The 26716-nt window shown below is 36.0% G+C and overlaps 1 protein-coding gene across 7 annotated transcripts; it reads right to left on the bottom strand.

Annotated features, from left to right (window-relative positions):
* Positions 1–433: 433 nt before the first annotated feature.
* LOC112576077 (ral guanine nucleotide dissociation stimulator-like 1) lies at positions 434–26705 on the bottom strand. 7 transcript variants are annotated; one of them, XM_025258316.1, is made up of 19 exons: positions 26530–26705; positions 23501–23599; positions 22343–22548; positions 21773–21835; positions 20665–20849; positions 19976–20109; positions 19549–19761; positions 19019–19122; positions 18637–18721; positions 17894–17983; positions 17394–17635; positions 15186–15254; positions 14092–14154; positions 13099–13206; positions 11061–11093; positions 9119–9251; positions 8755–8916; positions 8386–8494; positions 434–8069 (listed from the first exon to the last, which is right to left on the bottom strand). In XM_025258316.1, exons 1-19 carry the CDS (start codon positions 26554–26556, stop codon positions 7924–7926), a joined length of 2271 nt encoding a protein of 756 aa, XP_025114101.1. In that variant the 5' UTR covers positions 26557–26705; the 3' UTR covers positions 434–7923. The 7 variants fall into 7 exon arrangements, with proteins under 7 accessions (XP_025114101.1, XP_025114102.1, XP_025114103.1 ...); XM_025258317.1 differs by lacking the exon at positions 11061–11093; XM_025258318.1 differs by lacking the exon at positions 14092–14154.
* Positions 26706–26716: the final 11 nt, after the last annotated feature.

Here is a 26716-nt window from a genome sequence, read left to right as displayed (position 1 = left end):
CAAAAGTAGGTTAATACCTATCAGTATCGCATTCATAGCCTTTTGAGGAAATTTATTCGATAATGTGAATGACAAAATTTCAGAAAGAATAAGCTTGAACGGGCTTTTAAGATAAGATAAATCTTTATTTGTCTCAGAGGGCAATTCTGGTGCAGCTCGAAAAAAACAACCAACAAAACAAAACATACCCGAAAACATAATTAAATCTAGTGCTTCAGGTTTGGAAACAGAAAACTCAATCGAAGAAAATTCATTTCTCTGCTCAGAAAAAAAAAAAATGTCGCTATTTCTCAGGTTAATGTCTATGTTCTGTGTTCAAATTTTAGTGACTGTGTAAAACGTTTCTGAAATCTGCATTTCCTAGAAAGAATACATAAGCTCAAATACACACCGCCCATTAAACAAAAACAACAGCAACAACAAAAAGCAAAAATGCAACTTGTTCAAATCGACTTTACTCACCATATTCAAAAGACTATAGTGACATTGTTCATAAATATATAGACAATTCTACATTCTGAATAAAAGACAACTTCAAATTTGTCACATAAAAGACAAAAAAAAAAAGACTACATTATGTATATATACAAACACTCATACATATACATATTATGTAGATATGCTTCATGTACTTGATTAATGTTGATGCCTTGTTGATCTCAAGGTATTTCTGACACATCTGTAATATTATTTTCCAGTCATTATACATTCATTTGGCAAAAGCATCATTAAATGATTACAAAGCAACATAATCCTCCTGACATTATATAGTACTTTCATTTTCTGTTCACAAGGGTGATTTTGCTTCAACTAATCACACCTCACTCAAGTGGATTTTCATTCAAAAGGCATCATAGTAGGAACTGATCATCTGTCACTGGTTTTAAAACAAACTCGGCAGTGGTACTACATGCACCTATTGGGGAATCTACGTTGCTTTGATTCTTGTCATTCTTTTTGATCCTTTTCCTCTAAAAGAAAAACGGCATCGATTTTTTTTTTTTTGCTTTTCTTTTGCCTAAAACACTTTCTAGAGCTGAAGTTCATAATTTGTACACTCTGTTAAGCTGGAACTTTGGGTGCCTGGAGCAGTCAGGACACTAAGCATCTTATATCTCTCATGCGTTAAATAATCACCACCACCAGGTTTGAATACAGTATTAGTACAGCAGTAAAATATTCTCTGAAAATGCATTACAGCATCACGATAATCATTTTGAAACTATGTTGTCACAAAATGTTATCTATATCTGTGCACATCTATTTTATAGCCTAAACTTGAAGGCTTCTGTTCCATGTTTAGCAAGTCCTCATAATTTACATTCATAATGGTTGACTAGTAAAATGGGCCATTTTATAGCACACCCTTAGCATTGAGCAAACTTCTAAAAGTGACACATAAATGGAGTTGGAAATAAGACTGTAGAAAACAGCAAAGAAACAAAACAAGGCCACCAGAAGCCAAATCCTCCCCACTACCCCTTACAACCTTTCAGGCCAGAAAAAAGTGCAAAAATTATAGATTAAAAACCTTGTAAAACAAACATCTACCATTTCCTTGCTGGATAACACGCACATGTCATCTGTTACACATGAAAACCACAGCAAAGTTGTTACAGATTTGTAGAGTTTAAAGAAATATTTTTCATATATTATTAAAGTGTAGACACTTTCAAGCAGCACAACGGAAAAATGTTCACAAGATCAATAATAAAAATAATAGAATAATACAAGAGCCATCAATGGTTTGGAACATTTCAAAGGATTTTATTAAAATATTCTCAACTTCACCATGCGATTAAAAACATCCACTTAAATTAGTTTAACACTTGTGACCTTATGAAGTACCAGTTGAATAAAAGATAAAATCATAGCCTATAATTTTGTTGAACTGTATGGTGTCGAGTTGATATCCAGCTTTAAACAAAACATCATGGAATATAAACACCTAAACATAGTATCCTTGTATCACACATTTTCAACAATAGTCCTGCTCAAAAATCTTTCATAATCTAATAATCTAACTGAAAAACAAAATCTCATGATTAAATCTTTCTACAGTCTACTTTTTAATAGAAAACGCAACTAGCCGAGGTGACAGTAGGACCATTTGTTATCACAGCAAAATGACAATTGTTCCCATCTCTAATGAGGCTGCTCCACATCAGTAACTGTGAGACAGTATGGTACAGTCAGGGTCAGGTTTCCTATTATTGTAAGAGGCAATAGTTACCAAAGACTAGACATAAAATTTAAAAGTCACACATAAATCACAAAAACAAATCAGAAAAACAATTTTCATTAAGCCTTTTTTTAAGGGATAAAAGAAGATTACAATTCAGCTGCCAGTGGGTGTGGCATGTTTTATGTACAGGTCTTTTCTGAATTTTTGCCTACATTGAGACACAATGGCAGATGAATAGGGAAACAGAAATTACCACTTGTAAAGAGTGGTTCCATGGCACTGTCTGAGTCATGAAGTGTTAAACAAAAAACTCATCTGGAAAACCACCTTTCTTTCCATCTTCAACTTTACAGCCAGCCAAACTCTCGTTTAAATAAGGCATCACTATTTGTCTCAGTCTATGGCAATAAAAAAAAAATCATGCATAACATGAAAATCAAAATGACCATCAGAATGTCATTTTGAAGTTTTATACAAATTGTGCCTCAATTATAGCATTTGCACTACAAAATATAGCACACATCATTGCACATTCAGACAGCCAGACATTTGAAAAATGAAGCATGGTCATTTTGTTCTATAAAACTTGTACTCCCAACATTTAAATATATTGTACAGAGAAATAAACAAAACTATGTTAATAAAATACCTAAACTGAAGCACGTCACCACCAAATAACTTTCAATAATAATAACTAGGTGGTGTGCTAACAACTTTATGGATACACCAACACATGGAACCTGGCATGATTATATTAGTCTGTAGATACAGTCTTATTCTGAAGCTATGTAGAAACTGTTTTTGTTATACAGGACTGTCTATTGTTTTCCAACTTCAGCACCTTTGTACAGGAAGTGCATACTTCATGGGTTCTTCCTCATCGATATAATTTTTTTTTACAACATATACTAACACTAAACATGTATACACATATCTGAAGCTACTGACCAACACCATTTGATATTTGTTGGAAGACTGGGATAATATACATGTGAAGGTTATCAGCATTTTCTTATGATTATACAAATCATTTAAACAACTGATTCAATTCTCAATGAGAAAATTTATTTTTAAAATATGATTATACACACCCACTACACTTAAAACATTGCTATATTAAAAGCAATAAAGATGGAGCAAAAGCGTGAATAGTCTACAACTGCACAACTAAAAATAGTTTTGAGCAACAGTTTTTGCACTTGAAAAAAGCAGAACTGTTCAAACATTTTACATGTAAATAAAAAAACATAAAAGTTGTATAAAACGTGAAGCATTTAACTCAAGCTAAGGAAAGAAAATGCAAAAAATGAATGCCCATAAAACCTTTTACTAATGGGAAGGGGAAAAGTCACTATAAAATGTTAAACATTTACCAACAACAAAGTCAGATTAAAAATCTGGAATACCCTCTTATTTTTCAGTATATTATAATCACAGTCATGACAGGTGTATACATATCTAAAGCAATTTTACTTCTTACCCTTATCTCTCCTTTCCATTCAGATAAATAGTTTTCATACTTTTCTCTGTCAAGGAAGTGTAATTAAGATTTCTGCTTTTTTACCACTAATTACATAAGCAGTTAAAATTATAAACTGCCCAATCTGTGATTTTGTTTCTGCTTAAAGGAGGGAAGATCATACATGTTTATTTCAAACATATTTCTTCAAGGCATTATTAGAAATGAACCTTTCAACAAGCAAATTGAATGAAGTAAGGGTGAAAGCTGAATACCAAATGTTAAGGTCGTTTTTAACCAAACCAATATGGACAAATGTTTGACCAAGTTTATATATAACTGTCCAGTAAACTTCGCAAAATTTGGTGAAATGTTTATCCATACTTGCCTGGTTAAGAACAGCCTTCAGGAAGACTTCAACAATTTCTGAAACAAGCTACTGTCATTCCAAGTTCATTGAATCTAGTGTCATAAGGCATGAGAAATATCCAGTTGTTGGTGGGTTTGTTAAAAAACCCAAAAAACCAACTTTGGTACTGATTATGCAAACTGGCATGTTGATAAATGGAGGACAGTGTATACAGTCAAACCTCTTTCTGAAAAAATGGTTTTGACAGTAGAAACCCTATTTCCTTTATTTAGAGATTTTCTTTATTCAGAGGCAACAGACTAGTCATAACTGAACCAAGCAAATTTGTTGGTAATGAGAAAAATCTTCTCTGCCAAATTTTTTCCTCCACAAAAGCCGTTTAGGCCAATGGACATGGGTTGGCCATGCCGAATGTTTGAAACACCATTCAAAACATGTACACATGCTTTACAGATGCAGAATATGACTTAACTCTGAATCAGTTTTGTTAGACCAAAAGCTTGATTTGTAATGAGTTCAAACAGCAGAATATATACATCAGCCAGTGGGAGTTCAGTTAGTGAGGTTTGACTGCATTTTATAACGACAAAGTAGAGACTGATAACATTTTTGGTCAATCTAAGAGAGAAAACAGCAGAAAAGGGAAAGAAAATAGTTTGAATATAGATGATTCATGGGTCTTCAAAATAATAGCAATAACTTAAAGTCTGAGAAAATAAAGTTACTTCTTATTTTTAGTAGATGCTATAAGGATCCAAGAACAAAAATAACTAAAAATTTTTTACTTTGTACACTCATCCCTAGCAACCTGTTGCTGTAGTTCCTACCACAAAGTCTCAAAACCAGTCATGATATCAATTCACCTGAGATGAAGAATGTCTTAGCTACCTGAGTGTAAAAGAAGCATGATAAGGAAAAGACTATACCTCACGTTGTGCAAATAACTGATTTCAAATGTTAGTGCATTGTTGTTATACTTCCTTAGCATACAGCACTTAACATGTTCAAGGTAATTTTAATGAAGAAATGCATGATGTGGCATGAATACAAGTACACGTTTTTTTACATACTTTAGCCAGTTTTATAAAAATGGACACACACACACCTTCAACAGTATATTATCTTCTGGGATTTCTTTTAACACAACATACAAAGATTTCAATGGAGTGAGATGTTAAAAATAAACTGTGTCTGCAGCATTTCAAGATAATTTTTTCCCAGACACATAGAGCAACACTGTGGAAGTACAACAGACTGCAATGCTGTTTGATATTTGTTCTTTTGCATATAAAATTATCATATTTTGACATATAGCTCATTTTATTTTATTTCAAAATTTAACTGAGGTACACTATTAACTATTAAACTTCTTGCAAGTATATTTATGAGTAATTTTAATAAAAAAAATTTACTTAAAAGATGTTTAACACACCATGCGTTGCCTTCATATTTACAATTACTACAAAGAGAAGTCACAAACTAGAAACAAACTATTAAAACACCTGATGTAAAGCAAAAACCCTCCCCTAAAAAGTATAATACTAATTCAGTTAAAAAACTGAAATGAAACGATAATGCTGCTGCATTCTGAAGCACCTAGGATCTTGAACTAAAGCAAAAGCAAATACTAAAAGCAAAAGGAAAAAAAAAAATGTCCCACTTAAAACTTTCATTAAACAACAGCTACTGAAATAATTAAGCCTGGTAATGTGAATACGGCTTAAGGATAGCATAAATTAAATGATGAAAGTAGTAACATAAGCAATAATAATGATAAAAAAATTTATTGAGTACATTTCCCTGTGTGAAGGTAAGCTCAATGTGCTGTGCACGAAAGACTACAAGCAAATCAACAGTTAACCAAACAACAAAGAAACACTTGTGGATGACACTGTGACAAACATGAATGAAGTGTATGGACTCTAAAAATGATATTTATTATTAAGATGAATAACTAAGAAGTAAATGCAAGTGTTCGCTGACACATGAAAGATATTTCTAAAAGAGGTGGGTTTTGAGGCTGGACGAGGGCTCTGAATGTAGACACAGTTTGAAGAAAAGAGGCGGGGAATTTTAAATGGTGGGCCCCTCATTTCATGTGTGGGACAGAGAGGAAGATGTCACAAGCTGGCAACGGAGATTGACTCGGATATGAAGGTGTCAATAGCTCTAACAGGTATGTAGGGCAAGCTGTGATGACAGTGTGGTGATCTTGTAATTATAACAAGCTCAAATTGGCAGCTAGTGTACCTCATGGAGGAGCAGTGTAGCATGTTCTGCTTTTCGCCTTCAGAAAATAAAATGGATAGCATTATTTTGAGTCCTCTGAAGCTTGTGAATGGTCAGGGAGATTGACTAACCTTCTGACCCACTGGTAATGCCATCGTTCACTCACACGTGATATTTCCATCAGGACAGTGGTAATCCTAAAATTCACAAATACCATGCACAACCCTCTGTTATCAGCATCAGAATGAGTGCAGTAGCCATTCATATTGTTTTAAAAAAAGATCACAGCAAAGCACCTTTAGGCTGCCATGAAAATGTTTCTCCTCTCCATCTTTGTTTTGTCCAAAAATATGTTCATCAGGGATGGAGAAAATGTGATTAATAAGAGCGCCGATTACTACTCTAATGCACAAAAACTTTAGCATGCTGAAATTCTTTTTATGGTTCTGATCTATAACCAACTTTGTTGATTTCTAGTTGACAGACTACATTCTCTCCCTTCACATGCACTTACTGATAAAACAAACTTTTCAAAAGCTGTAAGTAAAAGCATTTCTTATCATTGTTACAGTACAAAGCACCCATCACTACTGCATCCATTTTGTGCCACTAATGTTTGTCAGACATTTTGACTCGAGACCCATTCAACACATCTTACATTTTATATTTTAAAAGACTTAATCTTTCTGTGCGCCTAGTGAAATATTTACCTTACCCTGAGCCTGTGTTAAATAATCTCAGAAGCATAAAATGTGGCAGTATAGGCAAAGAAGTTAAAAAAAGTTTTGCATCAATGTCTCATGAAAATTACCATCAGTTATCAATTATGAATATTAATAGAATACATTAAGTTGATCACTAACATGCTAAAATAAAAGTTTGCTTCCTGAAATTTATCATGATCTACTATGATGGCATTCTTTTACTAAAAAAATTAATTCATTAATAGTAATTTAAATTATCTTGATGAAAAAGTATATATGAAAAAGTTGGAAACAACGATTTGAGACTACATATGCACACACATCCCGCCACTATACCACAAAATGACAATGCACCTGCAAATTACTGAAGCTAAGAAATTTGTTAAATTTACAACACTGATAGACTTAATTTCAATAAAGACCAGTCCCCAAAAAGAAAAGCTAATGAAAAAAACTGCATTTTTATTTTTACCTCGCCAGCCAAATGGCAATAACATTTTATGAAAACTGCAAATTTTGTATCATTGGCAATAATATTTTATGAAAACTGCAAATTTTGTGTCATCTTCTTCTCATATATTTCCTCAGTCTATGCCTGTAACACTGTGTGTCTTGAGTGAGAATTTTCTGAGTGACAGAGAAGGAGTTTGAGCATGTTGAGCAAGTCTCCTCGCGGAATTCATTATCTGAAATATGCATGCACTATCTCATAAATATCACCACAAATTTCAGCCATAGCAGCAAGAACATTGCACAATCCATATTATACAAGAAAAAAAGATGAACAGCATGGAAAATATCTGTTTGCCTCCTCATTCTGGCAGTACTCTGAAAACACACACACATGCACACACTACATTTGACATCTGTTACTTTCTCAGAAAAAAAGTCTTGTGCCATTACATTGTTCCTATTCTCCATTTGGGTATTCAACAACATGCTTACCACCCACCCTTATTTTAAAAAAAAAGTGCTGCTACAATGATAATTTTTTCAGTCGTCTGCGACCTTTCTTACGGTCTTTCAAGCTCTCTTGTTCCGAACGTCTCCGCACAATGAAGTTGAGATCAACAGAATTGTTGAGGGCATAAAACACATTGGCACGCTCTGGAATCAGAAGTTCTGCCACACACAAAAACCCAAAATAACATATTGCCACATCATAAAAGTAAAACATGTGTAAAGTAAGCCCCACTATCTGAAGTATTTTCCAAAAACCTTACTGCACAACAATTTTGCATGCTTATATGCAGCTGGAATGAGATTCCAGCCTAAAATAAAGATGCCAATGCAATACAAGAGTCATAAAATGGTAAAATGTCTCCACAATTTAAAGACAATATTAAGACAGTGAGAAGTATCCTTCCCTTATATATATATACTACAGCCCTTCTTAATCCCTGGTAAAACAGTGATGCTCAAGATAAAGTGTACTCACCCCCATCTGGAAGAATCTGAAGGAGACAGAAATTATCGGGCTTATCATCAATTGAGTATTTCTCCAGGACTTTCTCAATCACAGTATTTGTATGATCGGTGTTGTTAAGCTGAAAAAGGCAGAATGATTTCATCTGAGATGTTCACATTATCATAATTGCATATTACTGATAACACCACCATTGCACAAAAAGGCAAGAACACATGTATGTGTTCACAAGTAGCCACATATACAAAAATGAATGCGCACATGCAAGTACCTCCATGTCTGCATGCACACACACACATAGCATGGTATTTGTGTGTTGAAATGTACTCAATGTAGGACAAGACTGCATTAAACTGTTCAGATATCAAAACAGATCCTCACCATGATGCTTTTGTACACATGTGTCACATGTGTCTTGGTATCTGGGCTGAGGTCCCCACTGGTCATGCTGACACGGATGACGCAGGTATCAGATGATCTGAAGGGAGTCTGACTATCACTATCTGATGAAAGCACCGATGATGTGGAGGAAGAATGGGATATCTGACAGAAAATTCATTATGAGAATTTATTTTCAAGCATTAGGCAAGACCTATCATGAGCAGCCTCTCATTAGAACAGACATCCAACTAAAACACATAAAGCCTTAGACATGTATCAGCATCACCCATCCAGCTAATTATCCTCTCTGCCACTGCAGACCTGCAAATCTAGTCTTTCACATAAAACAAACCACAAAACTTACAGTAACAAGAGGCCCAATGGAAGCTGCAATTGTGTCTGGGATGCTACATATGCTGTTGTGCTCCTCTCCTCCACAAAAGAAGCCCAGGCGGGGTGTACTCGAACTGTCAAATTTTGACGGCTTGTGCCCCAAACTGAAATATTTATAGGCATAATGCCCAGAGGGCACTGTTATCCATGCATGAGCAGCAGATAAGAGAAATTCAAGCATGGTCTTATTGTCGAGCTAGTAGGAAAACCTGTGTTATAGTGAGATGTCAAGGAAACACTTCATTTAAATGCTCTTAAGTAATACCATTCCTGAAAATTCGGTTGGAATAAATAGGCCACTAATTTCTTTTTATTTTAACAGCAAAACAAATGCTTAAAACTAGCCCACCATCAAAAGAAACAGGAAAACACCATCAGTGGTTGGCTAATACCAGACTCAAACAAAAATAAATTGTTCTCGTAATGATATATTAGTATAAAAGAAAAAAAAAGTTTTGTAACTTGGAATATAAAAATATTTTATGTTGTTTAATGTTCTCTTATTGGTTATAATGTCTGCACATACTTATTCACAATATTCTAAAAGAAAACCCCTTCTTCTAAATATGCTTTATAACATTTTCATAGGAACTATTCACCAGGACAGATATTAATCAGAGTATCCAATGTCCATTTAATCATCTGCCCAAATGAACATAAAACTACACATGTAATGACTAAAAATATATTACAAACCAGAGTAGTGACCTGACTGAACAGCTCTTTAAGTATTGTATAAAGGTGATGAGTATTACAGATAACTCAGCCACCTTTAAATAAGCCCTATGTGCTGTATCACTGAAGACGATGAACTACATTTTTTCCTATGCTGCCTATTTTCTGGAGAGCTACAAACTCTTATGATATCAAGAAAGTATTAAAGGAGAAATACTACCTTTTTAAGTTATTAAGCTGATGTCTACACAAATTAAACAAAATATGTCATCTATGTAATTACATGCTTCATCCTAATTCTTAATGTTTTACATTTACATAATCTAATTTCTATAATATGATGTATACTAACCCTTTTGAATTTACATAATCTAATTTCTATAATATGATGTATACTAACCCTTTTGAATAGGCCTAACAGCCCACAACCCCATAAATATTTCTTATTTATATTTAAATAAGCAAGCACATGCTACATAAAGTAACATTTTTCAGGCTTCAGAGATTAAAAAACAAACCATTCTCAGTTACATGTGCTTTCACAAGTGTGTAACATAATTGAAATCAACATCTGATATTGATAGAAGGAGTTACAGTTCAAAGTGAAACTTGATGATACACTATATCAGAGAAATTTCAAGATAAATAATTCTACCCACATCCCCAGTACACTTTTCAACAAAAGGGAATGCCAAACCAAAGAAATGGTATTTAGTGTGTTGATTTAAAAAAAAAATATCCATGCTTCAACCTCTGTGCGTGGTGCAAATATTAAAATTCGTTGCATTAACAAGCCCATGCACACAATGCAATATGTGGATTTTGCATGCATTTTCTCACTAGTCTGCAGGGCTTTTTCTTCAAAAACGTGAAGCAGTCCATGATATTTTATAAGTATTTGGCTACATGTTTAGCTTGAACTTTGAGGCTATATTTCATGCGTGTTCACATCTATTTCTACACATAAATGTGTCTCTAGTTTCCATAAGTATAGTGTGCTTTATAGGCACTTTAATGAATGGATGACAAATGGAGAAAGGAGACAGTTATTTAAACAATCCAGTTCTGGAGAGAAAATAACAGAAAACGGCCACAAAAAAAAAGTAGAGTTTTGGCTGGTACATGCTATGTATCCCACAAATAAGAAACAATCATATAGGTGATTATGATTCTGCCTGAGAAATGTTGGACGATGCAATTTTCTGTGTAAAGAAGAGGTCCTTGCATAGTTTTCATACCTGTCACACAATGTGTGTAGTGAATCTTCCCGGCTGGACAAGAAATTAGACAATAACTAAATCACAGTCAAACAGGTTCCTCTTTATATGAACCATAGTGGATTTATGCTTATTAAGCTGATGTTTTTTAACCCAAAGGTCAGTTTCTGAAGATTCAACTCCATTTTTTTTCACAATACCTCACAATACACGCTCAAATTTAAACACCTCAAAAACTGTTTTCTTATCTTGCTTTGAAAGGTGTGATGGTAAAATTGTCAACCTGCCTAAACTTGTTAAACATACTCCAAATATGGACATAAATCATCCTGCAGCAACTTAGCAGCTCTTCTGCAGGTCTCACAAAAGTTAGAACAGACCTCTCTTCTCTACCACTGTTCACCTTAATTATTCCTTAATGCATAAAAAATGGACATTAGTTCATTGTCAGAATATTCTTTTGGAGTTCTTCCCAAACCCCTCCCCACCAATCCAATACCCATACACAAATCCTTTAAAGCAAGATAAATCATAATGGTGAACTCCATTTCATCTTCCTAAGATCTGACATATTTAACTGACAAGTGAAGACATTCTGTCTGCACAAGTTTGAGTTTTTGAAGTCATAGGATCTTAACCTTCTGGCTTTAAAAGATCAGACTCAGCGTTTCATGTTTACTTTTTTCACATCTGTATTCGTGTCTGGGAAAACAATACCTTCTTTCTATGAAAGATTGGTGCTAACTTCCTCAGCAAAGAGTTTCCTGATAACTCTTACAAGATGCATGACTTGATTGTGTTGTGTCATTACAGATGTTTCCCTTGCTATTCTGAGAATGTCTATGTGCAAACAAATGCTATCATTTTTAGCTCTTTTTGGACACCAGTGCCTGAAAATATGTTACTATCAGTTGTTGAATGATAATGAATGACATGAGCAGCTCAAACACCTTTAGCTTAGCAATAGCCCACAAAAGTGCATAAAAAATTCAAAGCAGATCAAGACAGAAATCACAACTTAAAAAGCAAAAACAAGGTAAATATTTAGCCTTGTGATAAGCTTTTCTGTAAGTCTTTCCTCACACAGCTATGACTACAAAAGCTTCATCTGTTAGCATTAAAAGCAAATTTAATGTGCATTGGTTAATCAATGGCATGAAAAATGTCAACTTGAAAACAATAAAATAGTATCTTCAAATTGCAAGACCCACCCACAAAGCTTCCTCTTTCTTTGTGATTCTTTGAAATTGTATTTTCTGTTTTGTGTTACTCTTCTGAATCAGTCAACATCTTTAACTCTGATCCATTGCTGATATTACACTGACAACATCCTTTAGATGCCATGGAAGTCAAGGAAATAACTGTCACAATGGCCAAGAGACTGAGAATCAAAGGTATCAATCCAGATATCTAGCAAGCATAAGAATGTACAACAAGCACAGTTTTTAAACAATTTCTAATGGTAACAAATGAGTTTAGGAGATCCATCACAACAATGTTTGAATTTTTTAAGGAGACAGCATAAGCCAATACTTTCGGACAACCATGCAAATGAATAGGTATTACCCAGTATTATTCTGCTTAAAAGCTGGTGCCAGTTGCACATTTCCAATTTTAAACACTCTTAGGCCTTAAATCTACTTAGAAAATCACTTTTATAGAAACACAGGGCCCAATTTTAGAACTTTTTAAAAATAAAATTGTTCTAAGATAAAACTATTTAAATCAGACTTTCATTTCCAGCAGCATGATTTTTTTTTACGTGCTTGTGCAACACATTTAAATTGAACAAGAGCGATTTTTGAAAAATGTTTCTAAATTTCTTTTTGTTTTTTTTGTTTTTTGGAACAGTTCTCAGTTTCAGAAACATGTGCAACCAGCCCCTGGCCTATTTGAAAAAAAAAAAAAATTAGAAGCTTTGAAACAAAATTAAGGTAGCATTATTTGTACAAGAAACTGCAGGACAGAAAGTAAAGTGAAGTGAAAAATACACTTTTTATAATTTATAAGCACAGTGCGCACGCCTCATCACAGGAAGCCCTGAGCAGCGTACACTTACCGTGGTGACTGACGCTTAGAGAGAGAGGAATCCGAAGCAAATCTAGGTCTACGTGCAAAGCAAGAGTAAATGCTAGGTCCTGAGTTTCTCACTTTTGTTCCAGAAATGCTGGCATGGAAGCATGACAGAAATAAAAGATGTTCAGGTCATATAAAGTAATAACTGCAAAGCATTTTTGGGGGTTGGGTGGGTGGGGGAGTTGCTTATGTTAATTATTATAGAGGTCAAGAGATCACCACATCAGCCTTGCCATCTGCTATAGCTACCGTACTCTGAGAATCACGCTGCACGTAAATGTTTACAAAACATATCAATGGTATAAAGGGTAGTCTTCTGTTGTCTTCCTTCCTAGATATCTGGGGCCAGGAGTGCAACAAATTCACAGTTGCTAGCTGTATGACTAACGTGAGGCAGCCAGATAAACTGTTAGCTACTGCTTGGAAATCCTCTATGCATCTGGCCTCAGCAGTCTACCTCTTCTTCTTGTGGTTTCACCTCCATGTAGGACATACTCATTTGCTTCACCAGACTATTAAAACCTATATATTAAGTAAAACTTTTGCCAATAATTTTGCATCCACATTTTCTCTCTCCCTCACTCCCCCTCCCCCTACACACATCCCTATGCAGATGTTTGCGTATCTCTACAGAATTATTTTTCCATTTTTGTGAACATTTAACTCTTTCCAGGCAATGTGCTACACTTTCACATCCTAGGGAAAATTGAATGTTTATAAGGACCACACATTCTACTAAAAATTCTAATGAAGCCAGATGTAAGCTGATTTATTTCATCAACCAGGAACCATGGATATTAAAATTACTTAGTCAAACGCAATAATTAAAGGACAGTATTAATGCAGCAAGAATAGCTTTTAGGTATTTCTTTTTTAGCACCAGATTTACTACATATTACAGCATATACTAAATGTTTGGGCACTCTGGCTAGACAGAGATCAAAAGCATCTGAATAGAAGAGTGGATAAAAATTACCATGAATAATATCTAAAGAGGAATGTTCCAAACTTGAAATCAGATCTCCCTCTCACTGCAAAACTGAAAGAGAGGATCTTAAAGTATAATGGCTTTTCATTAATAAATGTGTGTTATTTATATGTAAAATATGTCTGTATACTACAGGTCTCAATGAAATTTATGCCCTCTTCTCAGTCCTAAATTCTAATGGCATGAACAAAAATAAATGTAGTTGTATGTCTGAGAAGACTGAAAAATAATGTGAGTTCTCAATGTTTATCATCAACGTTCCTTAGAATGCCTAAAATAACCACTATTCTCCTTGTCAGTTTTCCTCAATCCCTACTCCTACAAAAAGCACTTAAAAAAGGAATAATTTTCTGGCTTATTTCTGTGATAGAAATGTCTTACAACAGAAAGGACTTTGATGCAGCATAAATAAATGCCAGTGTGGATAAAGTAAAGAAATATGTCATTCAAAATGCATGCATAGTAATATAATTGTAATAATAGTACGTACAGCTAAGAACATTACATGTACTAACAACGACATGCCATAGCAGGTTACAGCAGCATTTAGCATTCATCCAGACCTTACGCTAAGGCACTCTAACCAAACTGCATGCAAGTGAAGGTCAATATAAAGTCTGACACAGAAAGACTTTTTTAATTGCTTTAATATTAGTCATGTAGCTGTTTATTATTGTTGATATATTTTTCAGTCTCACCTGATAAAAATTTCAGATAAACTGTACAATTCTAATTTGCTATGTAATTAATGCTCTGCTACCTTCCACTTTTTGAACCATTATCTCACAACTACTAAAACTCTATGCTTTAATTTAAAAGTTAAGGACAGCATATACAAAGTAAACTGTTGAAGAATAATGCTCTGCACTTTGATAACTAATAATTTCCAAAGAAATCTTCTTTGAAGTCAATGCTATACACTTTCACATGTAATAATAACACAGATACTATGATCATGCTGAAAAAAAAAAACCCATATCTTAAAATACCTCACCAAATACCCTAAAGCTTTATATTTTGGAATAAAACACCAAGCTGCAAAGGGATGATGAAATGATGGATAAAGAGTTTAACTCTCTTACCTTGCAGACTTTTTCTTTATCTTGGCTATACTCTCTGAAGGGGGTTCAATGGCACAGGACATTTCATGACTGAAATGCAAAAATTGGTTGGCACTAATAAGAGAGATATCAACTTTTGAATTTTTCATAATTCTCAATCTCTCTCTCTCTCACATGTGCACACACACATACACATGTGCACATGCTCATTTGCATGTCATTGATCACACCACTCTTCTGACTCGTCTCCAGATGGAGGTGGGCATTGGTGGTTCCGCCTTGCAGTGGTTCCATTCCTACCTCAGTGATCGCACACAAAGGGTGATGGTCAATCAAGCTTCTTCAGTGACAGTTCCACTGCTGTGCGGTGTCCCGCAGGGCTCTGTTTTGGGCCCGGTTCTATTTTCTATTTACACATCTCAGCTTGGTCCTCTCATTGAGAAGCATAATGTGAACCGTAAGATGTTTGCAGATGACACTGAACTCTATTTTTCATTTAGTACTGACAGTGAGTCGGTGCGTGAGGCAGTTTGTGCTGTAGAAGATTGTTGCTTAGAGGTCAAGTCATGGATGCTGAGGAATAAACTCAAGCTTAATGATGAGAAGACAGAGGCGATGCTATGTGGTTCCAAGCTTAGCCTTAGTAAAGTCTCTCTAGACTCCATCCAAGTGGGTCAAGCTAGAATTCCTCTCTCCAGCTCCGTACGGAACCTTGGACTCTATGTTGACAATCTTCTAACTATGTCTGATCATGTCAGTTCTGTAGTCAAGGCATGTTATTTCCATATCCGCACTCTTGGACGACTCCGACCCAGTCTAATAAGAAGACTGCAAATGCAGTTGCTGTGTCCCTCATCGGTTCTACATTAGACTATGCCAACAGCTGCCTCTGGGGGATTTCAAAGAGCGAGTTGTCGAGGCTACAGCGAGTGCAAATATACGGCTGCGAGGATAGTGGCAGGAAAGAAAACAACTGACCATATTACTCCTGTACTTCGTGACCTACATTGGCTTCCTGTGGAGAAGCGAATTGAGCATAAATTGTTAACCTTAACCTATGGCTGTCTTCACGACCTTGCGCCTGCCTATCTGCAAGAACTCATTCGCTGTTACCAACCCCAGCGGAACCTTCGTTCAGCAGCACACTTCAGACTTGAACGACCGAGTGTTCAGTCAGGAATGCTAATAAGAAGACTGCGGGTTTCAGATCCTTCTCCAATGTAGCCCCGCTTTTGTGGAACTCGCTTCCCCTCTCGACCAAGGAGTCTGATAGTATTGGATCTTTCAAGAAAAATCTGAAGACTCACTTGTTTAAACTTTTTTGAAGTTTTCATTTGACCTGCAGTTTGGTGGCTGCTGGGATCACCGCGCATTGAGCGCATCTTTGTGATGCGGATACTGGCGCGCTATAAAACTACATCATCATCATCATCATCATGCACAAATGGGGCAGTCTGATGCTGCAGTAGTCAACTGCCACCGAGGCAAAAGTTCAGATCTCATTTTGGGTACATGTAGTTTTTCTCTGAATGGGGCATTTCTACATGAGGCTGGACATCAGAGTAAAAAAAAAAACTTTTTTTCAAAACCTGTCCCCCCTACTTCCACACAAATACACAAAGGCATGTATACTAATTGATCTCACACACAGGCATCTCATCTGATCTGTCAATATGTTTAAAAAATGTGAAGACATAAATTTGATCTATAATTTCTCATTCAGCTGTCTTATAACATCTTTCAGATATATTTTCAATGCAGGTGGCATCTAGTCATCACTAACTTTAGTCACAGGGAACAATATTCTGATTTGTCTTTAATCAAGTGCACATGCATTGAGCTTAGTCTGACAATGATATGGCAAGGACACAGGAAAAGGTTCATATTTCTCTATGAAGAAAACAACTCTTGTTACTTCGTTTTATTTCTCCAATCACTCTTTTTTATTCTTTTTTTTTAAAGCTGAACATTCCCCTCTCATCCACCTATTCTAGTGTGGAATCTGGTTAACTCGTCAGTCTTGGCACAAGGGCACAAACTTTTTTCTCTGGATGCATGAGTTTTGATAATTTTCATGTTAAAAAAAATGTGTAAGAAAAATAATCATGTAAAGTGCAACTATATTTTTTATTTCGATAAATCTGAGTGGAAACTTTTTTAATCCCTGCTGTAAAACCAAGATAAAAACATTGCAGACTGGTAGATTTATCCCTCATTCTCTGAACCAACCTTTCAGTGTCACTGTAGATACGAATAGAGTCAAACCACTCCCAGAAGCGGTTGTCATACTGGATGTTGTAAATCTGAGCAGCTGACTGCAGAAGCCTAAGCTGCGCCAACACCTCAAACTCTTTGCGGTGCTTTTCAAAATTGATTAGCCCATCATCAGTAATGTCTGGCATAGCTGTATCCAGCATGGTGAGGTCAGTCAGGAAAGTGCCCAGGTATGGAACTGTACCTTGTACTGTCCCCTGACAAATGTATGATAAAGTTGATGAAAGTACTGAGTGTGCTTTGTTCTATGCACTTGAAGATCTGAACATTTCTCTTCAAAGGTTTCATTTTATAAATAACACTGAAAGCAGTGTCTACCCAATGGACTGTGTCTTTCACTGTACCCTTAAAAAAAATAAAAACTCGTCTTGAAATATAATGAAGATAACCACATAAAGGACTGTACCTTAAAAATTATTCCCCCTTAATTAATAATAAGAAAAATTATGACATACATTATCAATCCATGACCGCCTTTTCTGCATATTTTTCCTCTTTAAGCTTTTGTTTTGGGAGTCTAGGTCTGGAAATTTTGCAGTGGCCTCCTAAAAGGTAGGCGAAAGTTTGTATATTCATGCAACAAAAAATGGATAAAAAAGAAAGATAACAATTTTAAACACTATTCTTCTTCTTATTATTATTATTCCTTTTCCCCCCCTGAGGAGGATAGGGTCCCTTAAACATTATTAGTGTTTTTAAAAGTTAGGTCTTCTTGTAAACAGACCAATCTCTTTTGTTGTATTTCTTAAACATTTTGAAATAATGCAACAGTAAGCAGTGAACAATAACATGGTCTTACACATTATCACTCACTCTCCCAAACATACCTACACACACTCACTCACTCAAACACTCTCACACTCAAAGACGTGCACATACATGTGTCCACATACACACAAATACACCTTAAAAGGTCAAGGAAATACTCAACTTTTATGTCCCTTGGAAGTAAGGTGTTAGAGACTATATTTATGTGGGATCCATCTTTTTTTGTGAGTTTAGTCACTATCTTTTTTCCAGTGCTATTTTTCCTTCCCCATAAGACATCAGGTACTGATTCAACAGATGGGTTGACTGATGCAAGTATGCTGTGCCACTTGCGTATCAATTAATTAAACTGGCTATTGTGGGTGCATAAGGCCTAGGACACCAGTGCTCAAACAATTAATTAAAATAAAAGATACCATAACAGACATACCTTCATTAGCAACTCTCGTGAATTTAGTTGATTGTTTTCACCAGAGAAAATATCTGACAGCTCATCAAACAGCACAATGGTTTCCCTGGTGATAAAAGCAGTGTAAAACTTCTTGAAGTTAAGAAACAATTATCTCTGAAGTCAAGAATAAAGTACTGTTGTAAAACATGAGCATTTACTTAACTCTTCAAATCAAAATAAAAATGGATGTTGCATTTTCATAATACTTTGACAACAAACAGTTACTGTCTTAATCTTCTAAATATGATTTGACTTTCATGAAAGTTTGACATGTGAAGGAATAAGAATCATAATTATAAAATGCACCACCTATTTCTCATTAAGTTCTAAATTTGACAGTATGGATTTGGAAAGCACATACTTGGGAACTGCAGACCAACACCTCCGGAGCCGATACACAGGATGAGACTGTAGCCCTGACAAAATAGCTCGTAATGATGAAAAATTCTTAAGCTCTCTCAGTTCCTGAAAAACAGTTCCCTCACTTATTTATAAAACATTTATTTTTTTGTGAACATTAGTACTAAAAGTAGAAGTCTAAAAGCACAAGTTCAAAAGAAATGAACAGAGAAAATGGAAAAACAAGCCAGTTCTTATGAAATTTGATACAATTTTACACCAGACAGAGAAATAAAAACAGCCTCAGAAGATGAGATGGCAGACCAACTAGTCAGTTCCTAAAATGAAAATAAATATAACATACAAAATTTTAATCCATAAACAGAGAATCTTTCTAAATAGGCACTGGATTTGAGTTGACAAATTAAAGTGACAAACCAAAGACTCCACTATCAAAAGCCTTGAAATGAATACAATGCTTTAATTAATTTAATAATTTTGACATAAATACATTTTTTCCTGGCTAGTCCTAAAAATGTGCCCCTTGCTCACCTGTGCTATATTTATCCACTTCTGCAAAAGTCTTGCACGGGAAGTACTTTTGAGGTGGTCTGGATGTTTGAGGACAGTGGCAATGACGCGTAAAGAGACACGGTTGAACTGTTCAACTGTTGCCTGCACACTGGGTGCATCCTTACCTCCCTTGTCTCTTCTTCCCCAAACAGCCCCCAAGCAGTGGTGTGGTACAACCTTCTTAAACAGTTCCTGTCAACAGTTTAGTTTACATTTGTGTTCTATTTTATTGTCTTTCAGTCCTTTCATTTTAAAGCTCAAATAGCAAGTTCCATAATGAGTAAACGCATGTGTGAAGATGCTTAAGAAGATACACAAGAGTGAAAAAACAACAAATATTTCTTATGGCTCACAAGTTAATGACAGCTGATTACATTCACCAGAAATGGATAATAGTTAAACTCACAGCATCCCGAAGGGTCAACTGTTCTGCACACAGTCTTGGTGAAATGTCAGGAAATGTCAAAGGTTTGGGGGCTTCTTCATCAATCATGCGATCCACTTCATCACAGATGGAGAAGCGAAACTGGATGTTTTCTGCTGTAAAGTTATGAATGTGTAGATCTGTATATTCATGTACTCACTTGCACATTGCAAACTAAGTCTTAGCATCAAATATTAAATATTTAATATGAAGTGCAATTTAAACTATACTGAGATATGACACTGATATTAGTTAATGGAATAGCAAGATTATGTTTCAAAGTGTAGAGATTGATATATTTCCATAACCTTTTCTGCCATTATTAATGTATACACTAATTATTCTATTTATAAATTAAGAGGGGGGGGGGGAGGGATGAAAAATTAATCAAAATTTAATAAAATATGTGATCATGGAAGTTTGACCTAAAAGAATGTAGCTTCAAATATGACAATATCAGTATTTTTATGTCTAATGCAGATCCTATTTATACCCACCATGTTTACTATTGCTGTTTATATTTTTGATCTTCCTTGTAAAGTTAACAGTATACAACAATCAAGTAATTAGTAAATACCCTAGGTCAGCCTGCTGTACCTAATAAGCTACATTCGACAGTCAATGCAACAGATAACTATAGACTGGTTGAATTTCGTTGCTTTTTTTCTTACCTCCATTACTAGAAGCCTCCTTTTTCAATCTTTCAATGCGATTGTGTGCTCTCGAAGCAAGATCACTATCAGGAATAACTTCCCTCGCAAAATTTTCCAACAAAGTAAGGCATGGATAGTTTGGACTTTCCCGAAAGTCTTCATGATATGTGTCAAGCCATACTGACAACACACACTTTAGAGTTCTGTGAAAATAAAAGTGAAAAGGGGATATGATATTCTGCAGCAGACTTACATTACTTACACAAAGCCATGACAAGGAACAATGTGTTAAACGAAAAGTAAGGATAGCTGTTGTCCCATATTTAAATTGGACTAAGTCCCAAAGCTAAAACTAACCTCGGGGCTCCTGCTACTACAACAGCGACACTCGCTGACAGAAGGCGACACACGCCTGACACAACAACCCATGCGGCGACACACACACACCATAATAGCTTTCGTAATTCTCAATTGTCTACTCCACATTATTCCGCGACTACTCCTCCCGTAACTTCACTCTCACTCAGGGCTTATATACAGTGTGCAAAAGTTTTTTTAGAAACATCCCGCATCTACTCTTACGCATCACATAAGCACTTCCTCGCACAGAACATTCCAGGTACCAACCCTTGGGTTAGTCACACTCGCTTACGCACTTGCTAGACTCTAGTCAGTCCGCGCGTCTGTCACTGGCAGGTCAGCGGGTTCAGTTACCGCATCAAAGCGCTGACAGCGCCGCGCGACACATCGCATAGACAGCTACCACATTTAATTCGTATCATAATATACTTCAATACGATTAACACTTTTCCAAAAAGGCATGGTGATAATCAAAGACCAGATCTACTTGTTGTCTTTAGTACTTCTTAGTATTATAGTAAACGTTAACGATCCCAACCCATCAAAAAAAAAAAGGGGGGGGGCATTTAATTGTAATAAGCATCACAGCAATCTTGTCAATTCACACAATATGTTTTTGCTGCACTTAGATATTGCACACAAAATTGCAGATGTAAAGCATTCCAAGTAATACATGTAGTTCAGGGGCATTTCTGCATGCCAGCCTCATCATTCATAGCAAGATTTTTGTTCCCTTCCTCTATAAACAAATGTACAACACACTTACTTCTGTTGTTGTTCAAAAAGTTCGCTTTTTCCTCTCTTATTTTGTGACCTTAACAGATGATACCTGAAAAAATAATTAACACCTGAAATACGGATTACAACAGTGTTGCACATTTACCCTACCACTGTTTATCTTTTCTAATGCAGATACCCTCAGTTCTGAAACAAGTCCCTGAAGCGTTCTCTATCTCATGCACATTCATAAAAAAGTTCCTCTTTTCCCACACCTAAAGATTGAAAACACAGAGATGAAAGCCATGTGAATAATGCACTAGAATACTAAGATCAACACAAACAACAAGTGGGATAGTATTGCACATTTGGACTAATACTTAATATGCAAGTAACAAAATCTGGTCTAAATAAAGAACAAAAAGAAATAAATATAAAAATGAATGTTAAACATCACAGAAAATTCAATAAAAGAAAATCAAGCCATTCATGCAAACAAAACACCACATTAAAATGTGCAAATGTTATGAAATATATGTTACAGAAGAAAGTAGCATTCAGGGAATTAAAAGCGCTCTCTTGTAGATCTCTCAGCTTCTTCCAATGGTTAAAAATTCACCTGTCAACTATGGCTTGAAGCAGCTGGAGAGGTGTTGCAAATGTGCGGTAGGTGGCAAGGAAGATGTTCATGTATGAGGAGTCAAGCTCTCCTCTCACAGTTGCAAGGGCCTCAACCAAGCGTGGCAGCGTCCCTGCCTTGATAACTCGCAGCTTCTGTGTCTCCCACATTAGATGAGAAAATTCCCGCACCATCTCATCTTCCAGCTGCAGCATATATTACTGCCAGCCTGATTAATAGCCAGGGACAGCCCAATAGCCAGGGATAGTTCAATAAATAGCCAAGGACAGCCCAATTAATCGCCAAGGACAGCCCAATTAACAGCCAAAGTCAGCCCAATTAACAGCCAGGAACATCCCAATTAATAGCCAGGGACAGCCCGATTAATAACCAGCTTACAGACACGACAGCGTGGGGAATTGGTGTTTTACACCGAGCCAGCAACTAAGGCTATATCATGGCAAGGCAGCCAGCCCTGTAAACAGATGTCACTTGCAGAGAAAGAACAGCATGCCCCAGACGAGAGCTGAACCCAGGACAGCCAACCTTCAGTGCATTGGTGACAGGCGTTAACCGTTACGCCACCGGACTGCCCACACGACAGCAGAGATGTTATCCCTGACAGGCAAGAACAGTGTGAATGGTGGTAGTGACCTTGATTAGAATTTAGGATTTCTGAATATGCTGCTCACTGTTACCAGTTACATTTTTGTAAACAGTGCTATATTGGCAAGAAGCATTTATGTCTGAACCAATGAAGAATCTAGTGGACATGAATTTGCATCTTAAATGGCAGCAGAATGACATCACGCTGGCATCATTGTCTGAGTAAATCAGAACAGCTTCTGAGAGTTTTATGTTTATGTTTTCAGAAGTCTCAAGACAATTAATACTAACTATATAACAATTAATACTAATAACATAACTATTATTACTATCATCAACATAATAATCATCATTGCCATACTCCTCATTGAATGAATGATCGCACAAATCATTTAAAACTCCCATAAGGAACAGCATAGCTTTTTACTCTAATACAGACTATAACACTATGCATTTTCCCAGAAAAATGCTTCCATATTTACTATCCAGCAGACCTGAAACAATAACCATGTACTTTCCAATGAATGCCTTAAAAGCTCTTCAGATACATACCCTTGCTGGAGACAAATAAGTGACACGCTTCAGATATGTGTTGTAAACAGCTCCTTCCTCTCGTTCCTCTCGCCAGAATCGAGTTCCATCTTGGTCATCCTGCTTAGACATACGACCAGAAGCCAACTGTAAATTAAGCTGTCTGCCCATAGTGAAAAACTGAATCACAGCCATTGAGCTTCTCTAGATTATATAATTAAGTAACAGAAATGACTTTATCCTGGAATTTTTGTTCATCTTTTAGGAGAAACTACATGAGAGCAAGGGTCAGATGCTCAACACCATAAGAGGAGCCCATCCCACTTACAATTTCAAGAGGACAAATTCCATTTTATATAAGAACAATTTCCTGAGGACTTCCTTTAAGATGAAGTCCCTGCCACTTGATGCACCGGATGCAATTGTATTGTGTGTGCGCGTGAGTACACATACATGCACGGGTAAAATGTGCGTGTCCACAAAAAAAGGGATAAAGGGGTTTTACCCAACCATGAAACTAACGCAATCCCAGAGAATATGCAGAGAAAACACCTTGAAAGTGTAAAATTCCAGGAAAATGAGTTATTTATAATAGTCACTTTCTTAATCATTAGACATCACTTGGTTTGTTTTGTTTAATCGTGATTAGAAGTTCGATTCAAATGTTAAAAAAAACCAAACAAACAAACAAGAACTGGTCAATGTCTTACATGCCAAAATATACCAAGCATAATTCCTTCCGCATACAAAAAAATGCAAGCATGAATTTGTATATTTGTGTGTGACACACATACTTTCTTATACATAACATTGTATGTCATTCTGTAATGGAAATAAGTGGCAGGCCACTGAGATATCATCAACAAGCCCCTGAATGAGAATCTAAATCATCCATCCCCCCACTAAGCCCCAAACCACTCTGCCTTGTCTCTTAAGATGATAGCACTTGAGAAGGAAGCCAAGTGGAGAAGCTGAAAACCTCAACCCAATGCCATGGCATCCTGGATGAGGAAGTGGTTTTAAAATGGACCACAAGACAGAGGAGGTGGAGAGGGGGGGGGGTTATTGCACCAGGCCAGCAACACCTGACCACATAATCAGTAAGAAGCTGTTTCACTTAAGCACAAGCTGAAGATGATGTGGAAAGGGCACTACACCAATTAAATTTGACCAAGGATAGACAGCAACTTTCAACACACCCCAATCTTTGTTACACATGCACACAATCATAAATTAAAATGCATGCAAAATACTAAATATTTTTCATAAGCCATCCCAGTCACAAGTTTCTTTCTTTATTTTTGTTGAAAAAAAAAATCAGTAAACCATCAGCTGCAATCATTAGCTGTGACCAGCAGCATCTTACTTCCTCAAAGATCAGATCATTGGGGAGGGGGGGGGGATTCTTATCACTTCCTCCTGGCAAAGAAACTGATATGAGACAACATGTTACGACTCTCCTTAAGCAATTAGTGCAATATAATGATGACACATTTACCTTTCAGCTTCTGAACTGTCACTGAAATGGAACTAACAGGTGTGATTTATTACATACATGAATGCTGACATACATGAATACATACATGAATACCTGCATCTCTCACACACACGCAAAGCACACCTGTCTGTATGTATGCATATACACATATTTTTTTATTTAGTCTGTCATCTTAGAAATGCAATACTTTGTTATGCAACTGTAAGTTAATAAATCAATAAAAATTTTGCAACAGATACCCATATGACAAATACACATACGTTTACTAGCTCTTATACTTCAATTAATCACCGGAGTTGATTTACGCATTTTTATAAATGCTGTACAAATAAACACCCAAAGATGTATTCACATTTAATTCTTTTTGTTAAGAATGTGATCAACTTCTCATTTTTCAGTTTTTTAAAAATGTTCTACTCGTTTGACCTTTACAGCAAATTGGCCCTGATGTTATGGTCTGAAAAAATAATGTAGCTGGTAATTAATAAACATTATTTGTCAATGCAGTTACTGTGCATTCACTGTGTGCTTTCATTCTCCCCCACCCTATCCCCACCACTCAATGTTCTAAAACATAAACCCTTCTTTGATAATATGAACAAGCAGCAAATAATGTGAATACAATCTAAAAAAGGCTAACACTGAAATAGTGTTTGTGTTTTATCAGTTAACTATTTCTAAATATAATCTATGGACAGCATGAAACTAATGGATTAACAGAAGACAATAACAACTCTTATGGAAAGCATATGGCATAGTGTGTGCAGAGTGCTTCAAATATACACTTCTTTCTCAAAATCTCACATCATCACAGCAGGGATGGTTGTAAGAGTTTTCCAAAATACTCTGAAATTCTAATCTGAAAAAAAACTACCTTCATTTCTAGAAGGTGCACTATCTATGCTAAGGAAATGTTCATTCCTTTAAAATCTTTTTAAGCATCTAGGGCTACACATCATTAGACTGACTGCCAGGGTCATTATGAGGTTTCTCTCCACTTGGAACCAGCTAACCATTGGTAAGATTTATAAATAATAAAATTGTTTTAAATTATCTTAATATCTGTTGAGAGATTTTCCTAATTCTATTAAACTGAAAGCCTGGGCCAATCGATCACCTGTCAGGTGCGTTGAAAGCTGTGCACGAATGCGTTACAATGGAAGTAACTGTTTGATGGTGCTTTCTGTAAAAGTTACTATATGTTTACATGAGTAATTGAGTTGGACAGCACCAGCTGATGTTCCTGTCGACAGATTTTCGCAACATAATGGGTGTGCGAAGTCAAATACACTAGTCATAGTGTGATGAAAACACGTAGGTAGTACTGCTATTGCTCCTGACCAAGCTATAATCCAAAGCGACAGAAGGATTCTAAAATAAAAGAACAGTCTTGACACAAGCGCATGCGATCTATGGATGAAGAAAGGAGATGGGGTAACTGTTTTGAATCGACGACAGCAATGATAAATCAACAACAAGCGCGTCTCGTCTGCTTCAAACTCACCAACAACAGGTCACATTTCAGCGATTTTGAAAAAAAATCGCTACTCACCTGAGATTCCTGGCGTTCTGCATCCATTCCGAATTCAAGTTAACAATGTCAGTCTATGCACAGACGACATTTTCATGTAGAAGGCGTCTAATTGTCATCAGCTTAAGGACAGTTGTGTACCACTGCCTACTTCCGGTCGTCCATTTTTCTTTTTTTTTCCTGATCCCTTCGGAGAATCTCGGAGCTC

Source organism: Pomacea canaliculata, linkage group LG11 (genome assembly GCF_003073045.1).
Source record: "Pomacea canaliculata isolate SZHN2017 linkage group LG11, ASM307304v1, whole genome shotgun sequence".
Classification (NCBI taxonomy): domain Eukaryota; kingdom Metazoa; phylum Mollusca; class Gastropoda; order Architaenioglossa; family Ampullariidae; genus Pomacea; species Pomacea canaliculata.
The sequence above is the reverse complement of the archived record's forward strand: the minus strand, read 5'-3'. Positions and strand labels throughout refer to the sequence as shown.

Coding starts and splice junctions, on each gene's coding strand:
- LOC112576077 (XM_025258316.1), bottom strand. CDS start 26,556: ATGGATGCAGAACGCCAGGAATCTCAG. Junction 21,836..22,342: donor CTTCAAGCCATAGTTGACAG/GTGAATTTTTAA, acceptor TTATTTTTTCAG/GTATCATCTGTTAAGGTCAC. Junction 19,762..19,975: donor AGTTGACCCTTCGGGATGCT/GTGAGTTTAACT, acceptor AACTGTTGACAG/GAACTGTTTAAGAAGGTTGT.